Genomic DNA, 21,103 nt, shown 5'->3' with positions numbered 1-21,103 from the left:
TCAGTGTACCCTGTTTTATACCAAATTCTTTTCCTAGAGATTTGTGCGCCAGGGTTGGTAAATATTTGCATGCAGCTGCATATTTCTGTGTGTGTGTGTGTGTGTGTGTGTGTGTGTGTGTGTGTGTGTGTGTGTACGTGTGTGTGTGTGTGTGTGTGTGTGTGTTGGCTCAGATTCAAGGCTCTGGTTACTGTCATACTGTTTATCAGTCATCTCAGAGCCTAAAGACTTCTGCATAGAGAAGATGATCTGTACCATAGACCAATGATCTGACTCTGCAGGGCATTGATGCTGAAAGCTGATGACCTTTGTCATGTTGATGGGCTCACTGTGGTTTCCCTCCTCAGATAACGTACACCATCGCCAAGACCTACCAGCCTCCTAAACCAGGGTCAGTTTTATCTTTCCAGAACGCTGCCCTTGGGAGTGTAGGTGAGTCGATAAATGTATGCACTCTCATGTACACAACCATCCATTCCCTCCCTGGCACTGAAACAAAACCTCCTGTCAGTCTGTCTCCAGCGGTTTTGGGTTGCCAATAGCACATATTTTTTGGTTTTCATAATTATACTTTGGAATGCGGTAGACTCATATTCTGTTCAGTCAAAAAGGTGTTTCCTGTATTTATGGCCCTGTTCACATCATCTAAATATGACAACGATGTCCTGTGTAGTGTATCTTGTATCATTCTGACTTAAACCAAATAAGGAAGGAATCATACGCTTTTCAACTCATTTTCTGTTCTTATTTATGAAAAGAGCCTTAAAAATATGGGGGAAATATAATATGATGTTACTTATTCAGTATATTAGGGGGAATATGATTCTAGTACACCAGGTTGTACTTTTTTTTCTTGCTCTTCTGAATGTTTGATAGTAGAATATATCATTTCTGAGTAGTTGTGTGGACTCAATGCATGGATGCAAGTTTTTCCAAGATCTGGCTTGACATTCCCAAGTGAAAAGCCTGGTTAGCTAAAGATTCCGAATGGGAAAAGAAAGCTAGATGCAAACTTGGTGTGAAGTTGTTTGACATTTGAGGAAGGCAGCTATTTTAAGCTATATGTAAGGGCAAAAACAGTCACATCCACAACCAGAGTCACAGAGTTTTTGACTAAATCAAGCCAACATGAAGCCAAGTTTAAAAAATCTACTAAGAAGTCTAGACATATGACTCTGGAAAGGAACTGAAGTATGAAACAGAAAATGTGTAGGATCCCTTTGGATGTCAGTGACATTAAGATGATTTGATGGCCTGAAGTATTTATCAGTAGATCTGTCATTCAGTTTCTTCTGTGCATATTTCATTGTGATGAATATTCATAGACATAACAGCTCACTGAAAGTGAGAAAAAAGGCCTCATGAATCAGAAATGCAGCGTGAATATCCAAGTCATGTGCTGTACGTGCTTTCTAAAGTCCTCTCCTCGTGTGTCTTCATCAAATCTGTTCTCACTTTGGTTTTCACCCACTCTAGCTCCAGGGACAGAATGTACCCAAAACTGTTTGTCATTTACCCATGACTGAGGATTGTTTCATCTATTTTAGTTTCTTCTTTTCTTCTTCTGTGCGGACAGAACGTGATGTTACAACTCTTGAGACTGGAGGGAATATTAAACAGGAAACATACTGGTTTCTGAGCAGACCTTAATGACATATAAAGCTCACTTCCTCTCTGGTCGGCAACATTTTTAACTCTATGATGACGTGATGAAAATGCCGTCTTTGTAGCCAGATGTGAGAAAATCTCTTGAACTGTTTCAAGGCGAGGCTCACTGCATTTTTGAAGGGCTGATTTTGTCAGTGATTGAAAAGCTCAATTTGAGAAAGACGAATCTACAGTAATTAAAAGTAACATTTATGCTCTCAGAGAGAAGGAATCCTACACACTTTCAGCAAATGGGATACTCTTTACATCGCTCTGAGAAAACAAAAACTCCACTCACCGTTCACCTCGACCATATGCAGTAATAGGAGCCTGTCTGTACAATACATTATGCTATGTTAAAGCTTCGCTAAGCTGACCAGGCTGTGGATGACTTGTCAGCTGGTGGATAAATAATGCAAGCCCCCCCCACTGAAACAAGTCGCCAGATGACCTACAGTTCACCTCTGCTCCCGAGGTCAAGTGTGTCCAGTGTGTGGTCAGTGCAGCTGAATGTAAGCTGACTTTCTGAAAGATCTGATGAGACAAGCAAGAACCTCAGATGTGATAGTCAGATGTGATGTGTGTATGTGATAGACATACAGTATTTTTACTCCACTATAAAGACAGATCTCTTGGTTCTGCAATTGGATTTTACCCATTCCATCTCCCCTAAATTTATTTTAGTGGAAAAGTAAGTAAGAGATCAGACTGGATTTGTAAAGAAGCATCTCACAGTGAGCGGCCTGCTGAATATTCCAGTGGACAGCCATTATCATTTGTCTTTTATTCTGTTTCAGTACATTTTTCACCTGGGTTAGGGCTGCAGATTACAACCTAACCATCTAAAAATGAAGATAAAAACACAATCCAGAGACCGTGTAGTAATGTCCTCTGTACAGTCATGTGTTTCACAAAGTGCTCGAGAACGACTGAGCTTTTTGAGGAGACTGGTGTCAAATTCAGAATAAACATTTAATTACAGAAGTTAATGATGCTTATGAGGAACAGCATAAAATATGTTTTCTTTGTACTGCTTTTAATTGAGTATATGTCAACAAAGATGGTGAATGATCACATTTTGTTTTATTCGTGCTTTACACGGCGTCCACACTTTTCGGAATTGCATCTGTATTTCCCTAATTAATCAAGTGTTTGGTTGATAAAATCCCATAGAAATAAGGAATAATGCCTATCATAAGCTCCACAAGTCCAGATATATGCAAATGTATTCAGTTAACAATGATACCATACAGACAACAACAGTTAATCTGCTCTACTTATCAACTTATCAGGACTAATTAGTTACTTAGTTACATCAGTCCTCTGCTGCAGCTTTTCACAAAACCTGGGCGCACTGTTGTATTTTATTGAATTTCCACCCCCTGATCTCCCCCTTTAGAAAAGAGTTGAAAGCCTGTCTACCAAAAATGGGCATGTGGTATTTATATAAAATATGATTAACAAGTCAAGATATCATCATATACTGTATCTGGGCTTGTCTCCAAAAGCATCAAAACAATATTTGCACTGTGACACAAGATGTTTAAGATATGAAACGTTTGAATCACTTTGTTCCTCCAGAAATGAAGCAGTTTCTAAGCAACCGTCGCCGAGACACCCACATGAACTGGTTCGAGTCTGTCTCAGACTGGGAGCAGGAGCTGGAGAGGTGTGGGGCCACGAGCTGGAGAGTCAGCTCTGTCAACGACCGCTTCGAGATGTCCTGCAGGTAAATTCACACCACTGGTGAAAGAGTAACCAACACATCTTTGTGTCTGTCGGGTTTTTAAATGTGATCTCCTGTGACACATGAGTTTTCCTGAATATTCTCTCCTCTCTTCAATGTTATCTCCTAACTAATAGTGTAGAAAAACATCATAGTCTGTGCCAGATTATATTCAATCAGTGACATTTTTATAATTGAGGATATATCTGCTCACAATTCCTTGACAAGAGTGCCTGTGAAAGGTGCTGTCTTTCACAATAGGCTAGGCCCCTATGAAAGACACTAAAAGGAGCTCTCTGTGTACAGTGTAGAACTGTGAGCTGAAAGGTCAAAGTTGATAGCATTTTGAAAACCAAAAATTCTCACCCTCCATTGCTGCAATCGCTCCATTTGTCTCTGTTCTGTCAATAAAACGGAGCACTCTCTTTGTTTCATGTAAGCCTGCCTCGGTTCATCGTGGTTCCACAGAAGGTTTTAGACACTGAGCTGAAGAAAAGCTTCGCCCACTTCAATGAAGGACGAATCCCTGTGAGTGCACTCAGTATTGAGAAACATTATGATTTCCGTTGTTCATAAATGTGTGCGTTAACAAACAAAGTGAGCCTCAATCCTTATTCTCATTATTCTGTCATTTTCTTTCAAGGCATTTTTAAATAAAAGTGAACTCCATTTATACACATTCTCTACAGCTTTATTTGAGGGATTGTTCTGGAGAACCTTTTCCAAGTTCAGACTCTACTATGCTGCCATGGAATAAAAAGATGTTTCTGTAAAATAGCTTAAACAAACATGCTGAAGGTCCAAAAGATTCTCCCTCAACTGGAACCTTATTTGCAAGTAACACTACAAGTCTGACTTTGTATTTTTATGCTTCGCTAAGGAAGTGCTGACCTTTAAAAGTAGCACTGGAAAAGTAGAAAAGTTGGTCCTTCCCTTGTGTATATTATGACTACATCAACTCCAGTCATTTTTTTAGACATGTTTTCCCTTCTCATTATCATTCCTGTGACACAAATTACAAGATGAACACAGACGCAATGAGTGCCTTGAGGGATTCCGAACAATGTGGAACGTGTTATTAGAGAGGATGAAAATTATGTTTTGTGCCGCAGCGCTGGTGTTGGCGACACCCCCGAGGCAGTGATCTACTGCGAATGGCGAGCTTCCAGAACAACATCTACCATGAGAAAGACGACATCAGGTGTGTGTGTGTGTGTGTGTGTTGATGTTTTCCAAATAGATTGTAGTGGATGTGCTGCTATGTGTTTTAAGATAATTAAGCTTTAGAGTTAGCAGTAACTATCACAAGGCAAAACATGGGTTACAGTAAACTAATTATAGGTTGGTTGTTCTGCCTTAATTCTGCTGTAGGAAACTTTTTCTTGCCATTAGCTGTGTCTAATTCAGTATGAAGGGGAAAAAAAGACATCCCTCCTAATGACGTATAAAATATCCAACAGCAATAACTGGAAAGTTGGTGCCGCAGGAATGAGTCCTAAAACCCAGATACGTGTTTGAGGGGGCGTTCATGTGAATTTGAAAATATGTTGTTGTATTTCATTTGCTGTTGGAATAATCAAAAAAACATAAGTAAATGCTGCCCTTTTAAAATTAAATGTTTTAAAAGGCTAACAAGCAACTAATGAGACTACAGAGGTTGTCTGGGACACTAAACATCATCACACCACCACTGTGCCTTTACAGGCAGACTTTACTGTACTGTAGTTGCAAACTCTTCTAATTCAAACTTTCCAGCTTGTAAATGATCAATTTATAAAAAAAAAAATGTGCATAGTGTAGTGTGTGATTGCATTAACACTTCAGAAATCATTAAAGTTGCGTTCACCTGTGAAGATTATCTTGCTGAACAAAACGTGTTAGTAGCATAAACTGGTGTTTGCCACAGAGTTTATTTATAGGCTAGTGGACACGTCTACTTGCAGTTTGTTAGATCAGTTTACATTTCTGGATGTGGACATCAGTTTATAAACATCAGTCTATCTCTATCATTCTTGAGACGACGCAGAGTGTTTGATAGAATTCTAAACAAAGGAAACCAAACTTCTGAAATAGCCCTCACTAAACAGCAGCTGCTCACAGTCGAAACACTGCAAGTTGTTATAGACGCTTGTGGCTGCAGATTAATACATATGAGAAAATTACAGATTTTTTTCCCTCCCAATTGAAGTAACACTTGAACGTATTACTTCTGGTGAAACTTTACAGAGGGCTGTGTTACTCCAATATATTTTTGATAGCATTTCACTTCAAACTTTTAACTCTTTTGAGACATAATCCACTGTTCAGAAAGATATGACTAAAAAAAAACATACAAGACATCTAGATTACAAAGTAATCCAAGCTTGTTGCAGGTGTAGCGGTGTGATAACAGCAGCTCTGTGCTCTTCTGTAGGAACTTGGAGATGATCCTGTTTGGCTGCCAGTCCTCTCTGTGTGTGGTGGTGGAGTTGGGCGAGGAGCTGCCCTCACCTGCCGACATCCAGCTGGCACACGGCCGCCTGCGTGCCCTCTGTCTGGGAGGTGATGATAAGACATGAACGCACACAACACCTGAGCAAACACATATTCAGACACAAGCACAAAAAGCTAAAGCTTATAGAGAATGTGAACAGTGAGGCACCCACATCTTTCTCTGGTTATATAAGCTTCGATCACGTCAGCTCTATTTATTTATTCTCTTAAGTCACGTCAAGTTAACGTGTCATTCAGACTGCTGAGGCGTTCTGAATTTTCTACGAAATTCCTGCTTTCTTCATGGCATTTAGAAAGCAGCTGAAAACAAGCTTTGTGAGATGCTCCTCATTGTTGTTCCTGTCATGGAGGCACACACAGCACATTCAATGGTTTGGGTAAACAGAGAGATGACAGAAGTCATGGTAATCTACAACCACTGGCCCTGGAACTGAAATGCTGACCTATCTCACAAAAACTCTCACTCCCTCTCTCCTGCACAACAATGTGTAAAGGTCACAGATTATCACGGTTCACACATTTGTCAGCTCTCTGTTTTGTCTTTTGTGGGTGAGTGCTTCCCAGCTCAGAGGATTGTCCTGTAAAAACAGATGTTTTGGGTCAGTTTACTGGCAGAAGGCTTCACAACAACAACATAGAAAATGAAAATAAACGTTGTGGTTTGTATTAATGGTTAATCCTGCTGAGATGAAGTGGATTTTGCGCTAAGGGTCCCATTTAGATAATCCATCTTAATCTGGTTGAAAATGATCTTGAAAAGGTCTTTAAGCAGTGAAGTGTCTGATATGTGTAGACCTCCTGTTTGGAAGACACAGCTATTATTAAAGCTTTTAGTAATATGCTGTACATGATAGACAGAGAAGAAGAGAAGCTTTCATCACACATGTCTTTAAACTAGTTCCTCATATTGACAACTTGATGTTTAACAAAGTCAGTTCATATCTCATCTCACTGTTGTTTCTGCTGTGTTTCCGGTTCTAACCTTCAAGTCAGCTGATATGCAGCGATCCACTGAACCCTTGTAATGCTCATACACGTTTGCAGTGATACTAAAGTTCTAAATATGATCTGTCTTTTCTCTGTTTTGACTTGTAGATATCTCCACATCTGTGTCGGTGCCTGATGACAAATGGTTATCTACCCTGGAAAGCACCCGCTGGCTAGACTACACAAGGTAACGCCTCTGAATTGCCACTGTAGAGCTGATGCTAATTAACGAACAAAATTAAAAAAGAAATCAGTATTAAGAGAAATATCAAGGAAACGTGAAACATAAAAAGTGAATACATTAGCACGTGCAGCTCTGTTTATTGTGTTTCTTGGAATTACGTACATTTTTAGACATATTTGCAATATGATCACTGGGTTTGTACCTGTAGTGACATCAATCTGATCTGATATTATCAACCTGCCTCTCTTTTCTCCAGGTCGTGTCTGAAGAAAGCCTCAGAGGTAGCCTGCCTGCTTCGCGGCGGTCACCTGACTGTGGCACTGCAAGGTGAGTCACATGACCTAAACCCCGGCTCATGTTATTCAATCCATTCATTATTCAAGGCGCCTCCCTCTCATTAAACCCACATTAGGGCTTGCCCTGAAGTAGCTATATACCAGCAACAAGCACACTCCACTGAGCCTACATGCACACTGTCAATGGGCCTCCATACGACATGCTTTTATACACACGGTTACACCAGACTGCAACCGTTGTGTTCGCAGCTGAGAGGTCAGACAGTCTCCGTGTGAGGAAAAGGACTTCTACCTCATTAAAGTGACTGATGACATGACTTTCAACTATGTTTTAAGAAGATGCAAATTGATCTTAGGACCTTTATGCATATGGTACACTTCAAATTTAAAGTTTTAATGCAAAGCAAGCAGCACTTTTGTTGCATTCTTATAACAGCACACTTACTCCAGCAAAACTGTCATTTAGGTAGGTACACATAAACCCACACGTGTGCAACAAACGTTTACATTACTAGAGCATCTGTTAAAGTGTTTCTGGATAATTAATTTTACATCTCTGGCTGCCTCCATGGTTGGGTTTAATGCAGCCGTGGATGTTTTGCACCGTCTGATAGTTTAAAACTCTGCATTGGTTTGTAAGGATTTGCCGGCTGTCTTTGTCCTTTATGGTGGTAAATGAAGAGCCTTTGGGTTTTTGGACTGTTTGTTGAACAAAAAGAAGCAGATTCATCGATAATGAAAAAATATTTTTAGTTGCAGCCCTGCGTTGTTTCCCTACACAGCAGAAGAGTAGAGTAGTACCAACAGATACAGCTTGACTATCCCCTCACATCGCAGTGGCTGTTGGTACCAAATCTCCGGATAAAGGCTGGATTTTCCTTTTCTTGAGCTGTCTGGGATGAGAGGCACTCAGTGGGTGTGGGGATACTTACAAGCCCCCATGCAAGTGTTGTTGGGTTTTCCTTCTATGAACAATAAGGCCACCTCTGTTTGACTGTGTGTGACAAGACGGACGACTCTGACTGCTGTTTTGTTGTGGAGTAGAGGTGTCAACTGATCACCAGCTGACAGTGAGTCGGATCAGGTGACGGGGAATGCTGCTGGAGCGTCGAGGTAAACCCAAACATGCAGTGAGGGTGACCTCGGAGTGTCTGGCTGTGTCCACGTGGTCTTCAGCTTTCACCTCCTCAAGTTAATGCCAACTGATTAGTGGTGTTATTGTTTTGACTCCTGACATTCACATGCTTAGGCTACCAAGAAGCAGTAGCTTTGAATTTCTGTTTCCCATCCAAGTTGCACAGACTGTGAAGGGATGAAAGGCTGATTTAAGAAGATAACATTTTGCAGAACTCCTTAGATTTTCTGACTCATTTTACAAACAGTAGACTTTGGTTGATTGCTAATCATCTGGTCTGTCTGCTGTGGTGCAGAGACAGACCCGGCATCACATCCCTCAAACAAAGACTGTTTACAGCTCAGGATGTTTACTACCTGCTGCTGGTGTTTCGACTTTTTTGATCTTTAGCTGTAAGTGACCAACATGTGGCCGGCCTTTACAACGCATATTTTGCTGACAGGTTTGTATATCAGTCGAGCTTTAAGTGCCTGTGTTGCGACAGTTGTGACACTGGCGTGGTCAGCAGTAAATGTCCCACTGCAGAAATGACTCACTACACCAGCTCCAGAAAACTCTCAGTGAGACTCTCCTTCATCTCTGGATGTGCTTAGCGCTGGATATCCGTCTTTGTCAGCATAAATTTTATCTGTGGGTCAGCCGTTTTCGATATTATCTTTGTCTCCTCTCTCTTACGTCAAACAGATAATAAGCCTGAAGAGAAATAAGAGCAGAATTAAATGGTGGTCGTAAATTAAAGGGTTGTGTGTCCCGAGTGGTGCCCTGAAATTGAAAACCATTTGAGCTCATGGCACAATTAAAGTACAGTGAAGTCTCTTAAGTAACTCACCACATCTTCAAAGACACAGTGATGCCAGTGTTTGTAGCAGTGCGGGAGGAATGCAAAAGCCAACAAGATCAATAAACACATTTAGAAATGCATTTATAACACTCTGACTTTGAACACTTTGCTATGTTTAACCTCAGTATCAGCTAAATTTATTTCGGTATATATGCACTCTGGCCACATACTGTCAAACACGTATGTATTATAGGTAAAGGCAGGTAAAAGCAAGGAAGTTTTCTGGCCTTTCAGTATGATCTAGTATTTAGCTCTCCCTGCTTTATCATTACAGAGGCAGACGACCGGGACATGAGCTGCGTGGTTTCCAGCCTGGTGCAGGTAATGTGTGACCCCCACTGTCGGACCCAGCATGGCTTCCAGGGCCTGGTGCAGAAGGAGTGGGTGATGTCCGGCCACCGCTTCTACAGCCGCATCAACTATCACCGCGACAATGACAAGGAGGAGGTGAGAGGGCAGGACACGCCAAATGTGCCCAGACGTGCACAAGTACAGAGATGATGGCGAGGTGTTTCTGTATAATATTACCTGCGAGGCAACTTGTAACTCAAAAATAAAGCTTACTTCCCTTCCCTCTGTCCCTGCAGGCTCCAGTCTTCCTGCTCTTCCTGGACTGTGTTTGGCAGCTGCTGTCCCAGTATCCCTCTCGCTTCCAGCTGACAGACGACTTCCTGTTGGCCTTGCACGACAGCATCCACCTGCCACTCTTCTCCAGCTTCCTGGCCAACTGCCAGCGAGAGAGATGCAAGCGCTCCCAGGTACAGGACACCTGAGAGGGGCTTTGGCATCTTCTGCCTGATTACAAGGCTGAATAATGATCTAAAAGACTTCCCTGTGAAACATATTGATTAGAGTAATGATCACGTAACCGTAGTCTATCATCTTTTTAGTTGAGCCTTGGACTGTGACATTGTTTGCGTTACAATATCTCATTTGGATCTTGATCTTTTTTATTTATTGGTGAAGTAAATGTAAAGACAGAAATAATATAAAACTCCTGCTCCACCCAGAACCTCGGGCAGTCCTACACACCAGTCAACGGCTGGAGAGACCTGCTGCATCCGGATTCTTCCTCCGACCCTTCTGACCCTCCTCTGCCCCCGGTGTGGGACTGGGCCCTGCAGTACAGCCAGCACAGACGAGACCGCTTCACCCAACCCATCCCCCCGATCCCTCCGCTCCAACCGCTGCTCAATGGCAACCTCAACACCAACCCAGACTCACACAGGGTAGGGCTGCCAACTCTTTTATGGTGCAGCACACCCTCTAGTGGCTATAGTGGGTGGGAGCTTCAAGTTAACAACGACTGACACCACCGAGCATCAGCTGGGATGTTACTGTCTGTGCACCTTTTGACCTAAAAAGGATCATTTTAGTTCTGACCATTTTGTGCTTAGACAGAATGGATGGTATTGTAGGATAGCACCTCGTTGTTTTCTACAGACAAACAATTCTCACTCATTACATTGTAGGGAGTTATCAGGAGGCCTACACAGGAATCTGCCCCCACAAAATTCCAACGACACCTACACAGATTTCAGAACATCTCCACCCCCGCGTGCATGTGTGTGACTAGTTTGATGTTTTCAGTTGGCGTTAACATCAAAGTTAGTGGTGCAGTGTGACAAACCCCTGCGAGGGATCTGGGACAGAGCAGTGTTGTTCTGTGAAGTGTGTCAGCGCTCGGAGGAGTATCAGAAGAGGCAGACGGTGCTGGAGCTTCTGAAGTCCCCCGTGTTGGGGATGAAATAAAATGTCCAAATCAAAGGTTCTACTAGAATCTACTACTTATTTCTTTCAGCCCGCTTGAGGCAGTTTTAGGATTTAGAATATTGTCCGTCACATGACTAGTAAAAAAGCATTCCATTGTTCGAAGATTTTCATTCTGGATCAAAACTGTAAAATCTACAGGTTCGATTCATGGCTTGTTATCGGTATCAGACAAGACGAGAGACTGTTGCAGATTTTGTTACAGAGAAACTGACTCATCTCTTGACTGAGCTGATATCTTTCAGTGTCCTGAGTGTTTGTCTCAGGCCACTGCTCCCTCATGTGGTTGTCAAAAAACATGCATCCAATTCAAATCAACTCCTTGAGAACAGGTCGGACATAATGCTGTTCAACCTGACCATTAATTCACTGATTTGATTGCCCTTCTCTGGTAAGAGGAATGCAAATCAGTGAAGGGATAGTAATTATTTTAAAATACATACCTACAATAATCTCTGCACTTCATAGCATATGGTTAACACCCTCAGTACAAAACACTGTTACTCTGCATGAAACCTAAAAACCTTTTGTGTGACAGTATCTTCTCCTCCCCCAGCTGGCTGACACCATTCCCGGCTCGGTCTTCCTCCTCTCTCGGGGAACCTTCTCCTGTCCTGCTAACCTGCTTCCCTGGCGCAGCAGCAGCAGTTCGGGCGTTTACAAGAAGAGCCACCGGAGGGCGGCGTCCTCCGAGAATGTGCCAGGCCTAGAGAGGCTGCTGAAAGCTTGGGCCCTCACTGAGTTCCCCCACGGCCTCACATCCATGTCTGGACCTCAAGGACCACTTGACCCCTATGAGCCTTTACTGCCCATCCTCATGGGGCCCTGCATGGGCCTGTGGAGGGAGTGTTACCTCCGCGGAGCACTCCATGCTCAGGTACGTTGAAGGTGGAACTATGCAGTTTGGAATACTTTTGTAAGAATGACAATGAATCAGTTCAAGAGTTAGACTCTTGGTGACAAAATGAATTAAGAAAATGTAGTAGAATTGTGCGATGATCTCGATCACAGGTCAACTGACTTGATAAGGAGGAATTTTTAAGATGCCCTCTTTTACATAAATCAGTTGTTCTTAAGCTCGGGGTTGTGACCCCCAAAGGTCCTCAGATAAATCTGAGGGGTCCCTGTGTGATTTAACAAATATGTAAACCATATTTCTGTTACACAAGTAGATATTGTATGACTATTCTCTACTTTACGGCCTTGCCAGACCTTTAGAAAAGCTTTGAATGAAACAATCAAAGACAAAACAAAAAACACCCTTTGGTTAAACTCTCCACATTAAGGCTGTGATCTTGGGCAACAATTAGACATTGGTTTGGTTCAATGGGTCACAAGACATGGACCCTATAAGTTGATGTGTCTCAGTGGCTAGTGAGGACAACAATTTTTTAATTGATCAACTGAATCAGATTTTTGTTCTTGCAGAGAAAATCAGCATGTAGACCCAAAATAAATGTGTTATTGCGAGTTAGACGCTGTGTGAGAGTTTGTTAGCGACATTTTTTTCCACTCAAGCTTCTCCTACGCACCTGTCTCATGAAATAGATGTGTGAAGTGTTCTTCTGCTCCCTCTACAGTAAATGATGTCATCAGCATTCACCCTGATATTCATGAATACAATATTGGGTGAAAGTTTCCACTTAGACTTGAGTGAAAGGTGAAATAATTTTACATCTCAAGTAATAAAAAGTAGCCTTATATGTTCAGAAAAGTGATGCATTAGTATACAGGACCATCAGATCGGCAGCACTCATCACTGGCCGTCCAATTTGAATATCACAGGGTGGAGTGTCTCAGTGCGGATGTGTCATCGGGTCACCCAAGTGGGCGACATCCTCCACAAATGTTTTATTGAATCAGGTTCAGGAACTTCCTAAAAGGCTCTAGACATCCGCCTGTTCTGCCTCATCACGTCTCCTCTGCTGCATCCTCTGACGTCGTGTCTTTGATGTGCAGATTAGTGGAGCTGTTCATCGACAGCTCTCAGTGTGGACGTGTTGCTGCCTCTGTGATGTCTGTGCAACAGCCTCGTCTATCAGTGTCCCCATGGTGATGTTAAGAATAGTCGAGGGCTGTGTGGGTGGGGTGCAGTCATCCTTTTTATTTTAGGGAGCTGCAGAGAAACAAGTAAACTGCAAAAACACTAACTCTGGTCAGCAGTGGAGAGACATTAGAATGTGTTTCACACAATGTTAAACTGCACCTCCAGATCAACAGGAAACAGGATATATGTTCATTCTAAAAATCACCAGACTTTAATGAAGTCTTTAATGATGATTCGAGTGTAGGGCCGCCTCTAATGAGCCTTTTCATTATCGATGAGTCTGACAATATTCGTCACCATTTTTTAAATCTAATGATAGGAAGATAAAGTTTAGTTTATTTGATGGTGAAATCCAAATTAGATCTGTGATTACAAAAGAGTTTCCCAAGGCAGTCTTTCTGACTTGCTGTCAGCAAGGCATCAGAAGAGACTGGACCTAAAAAATGTGAACTCAGCCGATAAAAAGAGCAGATACTCGGTGTCAGAGGGAATTTTTAAAATGTTGTCAGATAAAGTTAAGGTGAATAAAATCATTTATCAACTCCTAAAATCAGAAACTGGAAAATGAAAGCAAACCTGAGGTCATAATAAAGTCAGATGCAAGGTTATTTTCATGATTTTTTTTGCTTAATCTATGAAATCTAAACATATTGTGAAAAAGCTCATCGTTTCCAAAAGGGCCTTCTTCAAGTTGCTAGTCCAAAATCCAAACAATCTGAATTTTCTGTCATAAATGATAAGAAAACAAATCCTTCAAATTAAGAGTCTGGAACCAACTTATTACTAAACAAAAGTTAATTAATTTTGATTCAATCAGATAATCCAATACCTGACTAATTATTGCAGCTCTGACTGAGTGAAAACACTTCAGACTTCTCTGTTGTTAATTTAACTTTTCATTGTCACCAAACGTAGAAGAGAATCTGACCCTGTTGCTTTTCTGTCCTCAGGCGTTCTCCCACCCCATCTCTGCGAACCACCCCCACCCTGTGGAGCGGCTTGCCCGGGAGGTGCAGCAGCTCAAAGACAAGCTGGCGCAGGTGTCCTCAGGCACGGATCCACACCAGCCCAGCAAGATCGCAGAGCCGCGGCGTACCGACACCAACCTGAACCAAAACACCAACAACGGCACCTTCCTCTTCCCGGCGCAGAGGCCTCAGAGCGCGGTCACGCCCAGAGTGACACCCCTTCCTACCTCCTCCAACCACCAGACCTCCAGGGGACCTCCGCCCGCGTCAGCTCCGCCATTCAGGCCCGGCCACAAAGACAATGGCGGCGGCAACAAGCACACCTTCCTGTTCGGGCACTCTTCGGTTACAGAGGCACGCCCTGACCAGCGCTATTACCCTGCACCGAATAATGCCAAGCTGCCTAAGAGCAACGGGTCGTCCATACCCTCCTGAGGTCTGGTCCGCTTCGTAACTCCTTCTATTCTGGCACAGACCGCTCGGGTACTATAACCAAACAAGGCTGGCATCATGTACTGAGGAGACCCCCTACATGTGTTTCCTGTCTCACTGTGTTTGATTGACTTACAAGGTGATTTAAAAAGTGAACATTGAGCTGCAGTAATATGAAATAATCAGTGCAACAGCTCCTGACTCTGCTACTTATCGTCAGTACTGTATTAAAAAAATGTGACAACTGTTTTGTATATTTGTAAAGAAACTCAAAGTGTTCAATATTCCACTGATGAATATATCAAAGACAGAAAGAATAAGGGCTGAACAGAGCTTCAGAAGCACATCTTGCAGTATCTTACAGTGCAGCAGACACATTTCTTGTCACCCTTCAAGGAGGAAATGACGCTTGTAGTTTCCATTTTTAGCTTCTTATCCAGAACGGGTCACGATGTCTGGGCAGGACGTAGAGGTGTGATAAGGCGGTTCTAAAGGACACTTTGACAGGAGACATGGCAGCGAACGGATCAGCTCTTCACTGCAGCCGACCTGTGACCATCAGGCGACGCGTCTGCAGAAGACATTTTTTTTTTACAACTAGCCCTTTAAGTTTTTATTATGTAATTCTAGCGCGCACAGACGCACATTAATTTAGTAGTTTTGTATCTCGGCTTCAGATAGAGAAGTAGAGCATTGTATGAGAAATTATCTGGGTTTTTTTTTGGAAAAGCGTCATTTTTGAACTGCCGGCGCTGTGACCAGTGACTCAAATGTGGAATTTAGGGCATGAGAGCTATTTTGGTACTGCCCTCATATCTCTCCACTCGCCTGCATGCTCGGGAGCGAGAGGCCTATATTCAGTTGAGAGCCTGTATGTGTGTGGATGTGGCTACAGTCCTGCACGACTGACATCATTTCAGGGCTTTAGTGATATAATCATATCGTTCTTTTAAGTATTTCTGACCATTATGGGTCGATTTTTGATGTCAGACATGTAGATAAAGTGTGATTTCTGACCACATTTAGTATTACTTTGAGAATATCTCCATCATATTTGTGGTGGAATTGAAAAAACACAAACATAATTCTGCCTTTTGATTGCCGTACCTTTGTGAAGGTACCAGTGTTGGAAACAGTGTTGTTTACTTTTTAATTTTCGGTGTTTTTCTTCCTGCCTGGAGGTGTGTTAGTATGCAGCCAGCATTTGGGTCAAGGACTTGGAAGTGTCTGACTGTATTTTAAAGCACAAAGGGAATTATAGGGTCCTGCGCCTTTAAATCCAAACAGGTTGTCGTTCGCATGATGTGGGTGTCAAGTAGATGCACTGGCGTCACTCCCACGGACGAGTGAAAACAGCACCGTTATGTATTTGACAAAGCATGTTTTTCTTTATTTTTTCCAGGCGGGACAACAGTCGTCGGTCGATGAGCGATGCCGACCTTCTCTCATGTCAAATGGTACCTCACTTGATAGCACTATGAATTATTAACTTCTTGTAAATATTCATCACATCACTTCATATCCAGGCACGTTGATATCAGCTACAATTTCAGAGCTTTCCAGGTGTGATGCCAATGCATTTACTTCTCCTCCTGGGGAGAAAATCACGACATCGCCTTTGTCCTGTTGCATGGAAAGTCTGCTTAGACCCTCCGCGTCACCTGTTGGTCTGTATCAATGTGTAATTTAATGTTTTTGGTACGAACATCGCTTTAATTTGCCAGATGTACATATTTTTTTGTATCCGCATGTTTTGATCCTGATGAATTAAAGTGTCATCAACTCTCAGCTGTGTGTTCTTTGGCTTTCAGTAGAGTGCATTGACAGAATTATCATTTTTGGGTGAGTTTCCCCCTTAATTCGATCCAGTCAAATCCAACGTCAAACAAAACATCTTTGCATCAAATTATACTTGCTCATAGATTCCAGCTACCTTAACCCAATCATTTGGTTTTTTTTAAATCAAGATCCATCATTGTTCCCTGAGAAATTAAAGGTGCACTACGTAGTTTTAGGGAAGACGTTTTAATCAGTAGAGAAAGATCCTCATTGACTGATTTTTTTTTTTATTTATGCCTAAACAAACTGAATAAACAAACTGACCTTTATACTGTTATACTTTGTTTATTTGTGGCGGACCCCGCCACCTTTCTAGTTCTAAACACTGTTCTGGGGACCATATTTTCCTCTCAGAACAGCTTGTTTATTCTGTTATGACAAACAAAATTATAGAAAAAAAATAAATCTGAGTGTATTATTACATCATTTATATTGTAAGTATACAAATTCTGAGTTTGAATTTGAACAGAAATGTTTAAAAACACCCTCTGTGTACCAAAATGTAATGGGCTGTAATTCTATGCTGACACCCGTCATCCATCCAAGTTTTGTGTGAATGCGTTCGGTAGTTTTTGTTCAATCCTGCTGACAAACCAACATGCAAACATAACCTCGTTGGCGGATGTAATAAAAAGTGAACTCCGTTCTCATACACAGCTCACAAACTTTATTTTTTAACAAAATAAATATTTACATATGATCTGGAACACTTAAAAAGTAGCATGGCACTGAACCATAGAATTAAAATGCAAAATCCAACCGATCCGCATGATATGTACAGTCAGAATAAAACACTCGGAGAATCATGTGCAAAATGCTCAAATACTTTCACAGAAAATGTACCAAGTAAGAAGTCGGCCCGACGGGAAATGTTAAAAAATATCTACTGCACAGTTAACTCATGTAAAGCTCTGGTTTGGTCTCCAGCGTCATGTTCAGTAGAATGAAAACTCAGTGTTTTAACTCATCAGTGTTCTGGTAGAAAACCTGCATGCGGTTAAAAATATGATCGTCGCGTTGTTTCACCACAGTTTTGGGATCAAATGGACCGAGACACAACGAGACCTCTCTTCTACGTTTCTCATGACGACGTGCACGTTTTTCAACCATCTACGAGACGCAATCTGGCACCTTTTTAAACCGATGGATGTTAGTGTCATGCATTCTCACGTTTCACCTGATAACCACAGACGACAGAGCGAAAGAGAGACAGACAGTAAAGTGGGGCGGCCGGTAGTCGTAGTCCATGTCACCACGGAGCTGTCGTGGCGGAGGCAGTGCGTTAGAAACCGACCGGGTCACAGTTGAAGGAAAGAGTCCGTCTTCAGATCTTTAACCCCACCGACTCCCGTGCTCCTTCCCTGTGCACTGCTGCTGCTGCAGGATGCCGTCGGGCCCGTAGAAGTACCCGGAGGAGGACGGGCCGAGGCCCCCGAGCTGCCGGATGGACTTGCACATGGGGCAGGGGTAGTCGGACAGGCCCTCGATGTCCTCGAAGGCCAGGTTGACGATCTGGTCGCAGCAGGGGTCGCAGTAGAGGTGTCCGCAGGAGAGGCGCTTCAGGCGGGCCTCGTAGGTGATGCAGCACTGGCAGTGCGGCAGGTCGGGGCCCAGAGACAGGGAGCCCGTCAGGGAGCTGCTCTCCAGGCTGCCGGCCTGGCTGGAGCTCTGCTTGGTGGGAGACCTGAGGAGGAGGGAAGGAAAGAAACGAATGGTTGATCACAAAAACTAGATCTTTTTAACAATCAGTCAGGAATATGGCTTTGAATTACATCACAGGTTTTGTATGCATCTGCACAATCTTTCAGAGAGCTTTGATATCATGAAATAATGTGTAAACTGGACAAAAAGATGAATATGTTGTCCAGAAGGAGAAGATGACATCATTTAGTAAACAACTAACTTGCAAATATCTAGAACCCGATGAGAAACAGGCTCAGTAGGTGTCAGGTAGAAAACCTGAAGTCAACACAGTACAAATATCTACCAGTGAAATAAAAACACTGAACGGAATGTAACATTCAACCCAGTCCACTGTAGAACAAGCAGCTGTCGAGGCTCCGAACACACACACAGAATCAGGAGGACGCTGGCTGATGACTGTTTTAATACAGTGTTTTAGAATCAGCGGCTCCATTAGACAGATTCATTTGTTAAATGTGCTGCTCGGGACATCTGGGTCACAATCCTCTTGAGGTTTGACATTTTAGGAAACAGACTTATTACCAAGACTTTGACCAAAAGCACCGACGGTACGCATCTTTCCTTTAACAAATACACAGCTGGAGCGATGAGGTGAACTCGGCACACACAGACGGAAACAGCGTGACTGGTGAGCTGAGCGTTAAAGCAGTCCAGACCAGGATGTCTTTCTCTTCCTGGTCCCGGCTGACAGACCGGGAACACCTCTGGATTATGTTTTCACCTTCTTTGTGGTCTCGTCTGTCTTTGAAATCACGCTGTCGTTGATTCTTTGGTTGAATATGGCGACTAATGACCATTAAAGTCTGAGCTGATGTCTGCAGAGGACCTGTTCTGTCCAACTGAGGATCCAAACCCAAATATATCAAACCTTTAATCAGGCCTGCTGCTGATTCATTACATTGTAGATTATTGTGTGATTATTTTATTGATCAGTGGATTATTGGTTTGGTCAACAAAAAGTCCTAAAATGTCTTGTTTTGTCCGCAACCCAAATCTATTCAGTTAACTGTCATAGAAGAGGAAGGAAACCAGAAAATATTCACATTTAAGAAGCCGAAAACAGAAAAATTCGACTTTCTTTGCCTAGAAAATACTCCTTTACTTTACAGCCGACGGTTTATCGATTAATCGATTGATTGTTGCAGCTTTCCTGTCAGTTATACGGGACAGAAATGCAGCAGGAAACGTTGAGCCGAACCTTAGAAACATGCCACAACAGCAGCGGGGAACACGCTGCGATCACCAACAAAAGATTGTGCAGATTCGCTTCCGTGGAATCAACAACTGGTAGAACGAGACCTGAAGGATCCAGGTCAGGGTGGAGCGGAGGGATTGCTCAATCTTTTTTCAAACGTTGGTGGAGCAGGAGAAGGAGGAGTGCCCGCTGACATTAATCTGCCTGTAAGTGTTGTGTCTGCGACTCTTTTGCCTTCCCCTTCATTAAAAAGCGCAGCGGACACCTGAATAAAACACACTGGTGTGTAAACCAGTGATGTGAATTCATGCAGTCTCTCTGATTGTTCAGGAAAAATCAATAGAGTAAAGATCTCCTCCTGGATCCATGATGGACTCTATAAGGATTTTCAGATTTATTTGATTTTTTTCCCCCCCTAAGTTGTGTAACATGAACCCAGACAGAGCTGCAGAGCTGAGACCAGTTCTGGTTCTGACTCACAGAGACCTGTTGTCATAACAACTGTGAAGAGGAGGACGACATGTCACTTGGATTCACTTCATTTCACATTTCATTCATTTCCATCAGGAAGCTTCCCTCCGCAGGGAGGATTACACAGATAATCCACAGGGAGGTGAACTCCCAGCAGCCCGCAGGGCAGCAGGGAGGGTTCATTCTGGGGGAATATCTACTAATCACAGCCTGATCGATCAGATCAGATCAGCACTCACCTCGACGACGACGAGTCCTTGAAGCAGTCGAAGCTGAGCGCTGCGAGGATCCTCCACAGCAGGTCCATGCCGGTTCCTCTCATGGTAACATCCGAACCTCAGCGACCTGCGTGCTGCCGAGCGTCATCCTGTCAGCGGCTCTGTTGTCTTTTTAACATTCAGGGCAACACAACAACACAAAAAAATCCTGCAGCACCCTCCTCCTCCTCTTCCTCCTCCTCCTCCTCCCACACCACGCTTTTAAATATGCGAATGAAGAGGATGTGGCATCATCATCATCATCATCACCGTCATCATCATCATCATCATCATCAGCGGGCATGTGAAGGAGGTAAACACAGCTCCGCTTTCATTTCGAGCCTCCGTCGGTGTGTTTGGGTCGCTGTCGATGGTTCCTTCCGTCGTGTCTCTCCTCCTCCTCTTCCTCCTCCTCTTCCTCTTCCTCCTCCTCCTCCTCCAGCAGCAGCAGCAGAGCGGTGCGGACGCAGCTGAGGAGCCTCATTTGCATCAATCAGAGAGAATCGACCAATCAGCTTGAGGCGGAGCAGGAGGAGGCTGAGGTCGACCCAAACACACCGATCCGAACCAGAACCGGTCAGATTCCGCTGAGCTGCCCCTGATGTGGATCCTGAACAGCTGCAGGACGAGACTCCATTTAATGTGACGTTTACAAGATATTACATGTATTTGTTTATTATAGTGTGAGAATATAACTTTAAATTAAAGTATTGATTACATAATGCAATATTAAGTGGCTGTTATTTGGCTAGTTGTGCCATATATTTAAATAATCAAAAAAAATATTCAAATAGTTGAATTTAAATATAAGTTATTGATCGAGTTTCGTTATTTAATTTTTTATCAAAATGAATATATTCTATAAATTAACATTTATGTATGCAATTACCTGTTATTGGCTAGTTTTATGTATTTAATTTAAAATAAGTATATAAAAATAGATGTATGCGTCTTTTTTGTAAGTTATTGATGTAGCTTTGTACTGTATTTTATTAAAATCAATATATTTTAAAAATACACATTTACGTATAGTTGTTGTAATTATTATAGCTGTTTCATATATTTTAATTAAATTAATATCTTTAAAAAATACACAAAATTGTTATTCGGC

General features: G+C 42.6%; 1 protein-coding gene across 2 annotated transcripts in view; it reads left to right on the top strand.

Annotated features, from left to right (window-relative positions):
- mtmr11 (myotubularin related protein 11) overlaps window positions 1-16,314 on the top strand; it is a 36,479-nt gene extending 20,165 nt beyond the window's left edge. For both annotated transcript variants that reach the window (XM_030394463.1, XM_030394464.1), the window contains exons 6-17: window positions 348-432; window positions 3,229-3,376; window positions 3,814-3,901; window positions 4,486-4,574; window positions 5,787-5,914; window positions 6,962-7,040; window positions 7,294-7,364; window positions 9,584-9,756; window positions 9,897-10,067; window positions 10,320-10,538; window positions 11,636-11,956; window positions 14,077-16,314. In XM_030394463.1, coding sequence (XP_030250323.1) covers window positions 348-432; window positions 3,229-3,376; window positions 3,814-3,901; window positions 4,486-4,574; window positions 5,787-5,914; window positions 6,962-7,040; window positions 7,294-7,364; window positions 9,584-9,756; window positions 9,897-10,067; window positions 10,320-10,538; window positions 11,636-11,956; window positions 14,077-14,529 — 2,025 coding nt within the window. In that variant the 3' untranslated portion in view covers window positions 14,530-16,314. The remainder of the gene's footprint in view (window positions 1-347; window positions 433-3,228; window positions 3,377-3,813; window positions 3,902-4,485; window positions 4,575-5,786; window positions 5,915-6,961; window positions 7,041-7,293; window positions 7,365-9,583; window positions 9,757-9,896; window positions 10,068-10,319; window positions 10,539-11,635; window positions 11,957-14,076) is intronic.
- Window positions 16,315-21,103: the final 4,789 nt, after the last annotated feature.

Source organism: Sparus aurata, chromosome 17 (assembly GCF_900880675.1).
Source record: "Sparus aurata chromosome 17, fSpaAur1.1, whole genome shotgun sequence".
Classification (NCBI taxonomy): Eukaryota; Metazoa; Chordata; class Actinopteri; order Spariformes; family Sparidae; genus Sparus; species Sparus aurata.
This window is presented reverse-complemented; position numbering and strand designations above follow the sequence as displayed.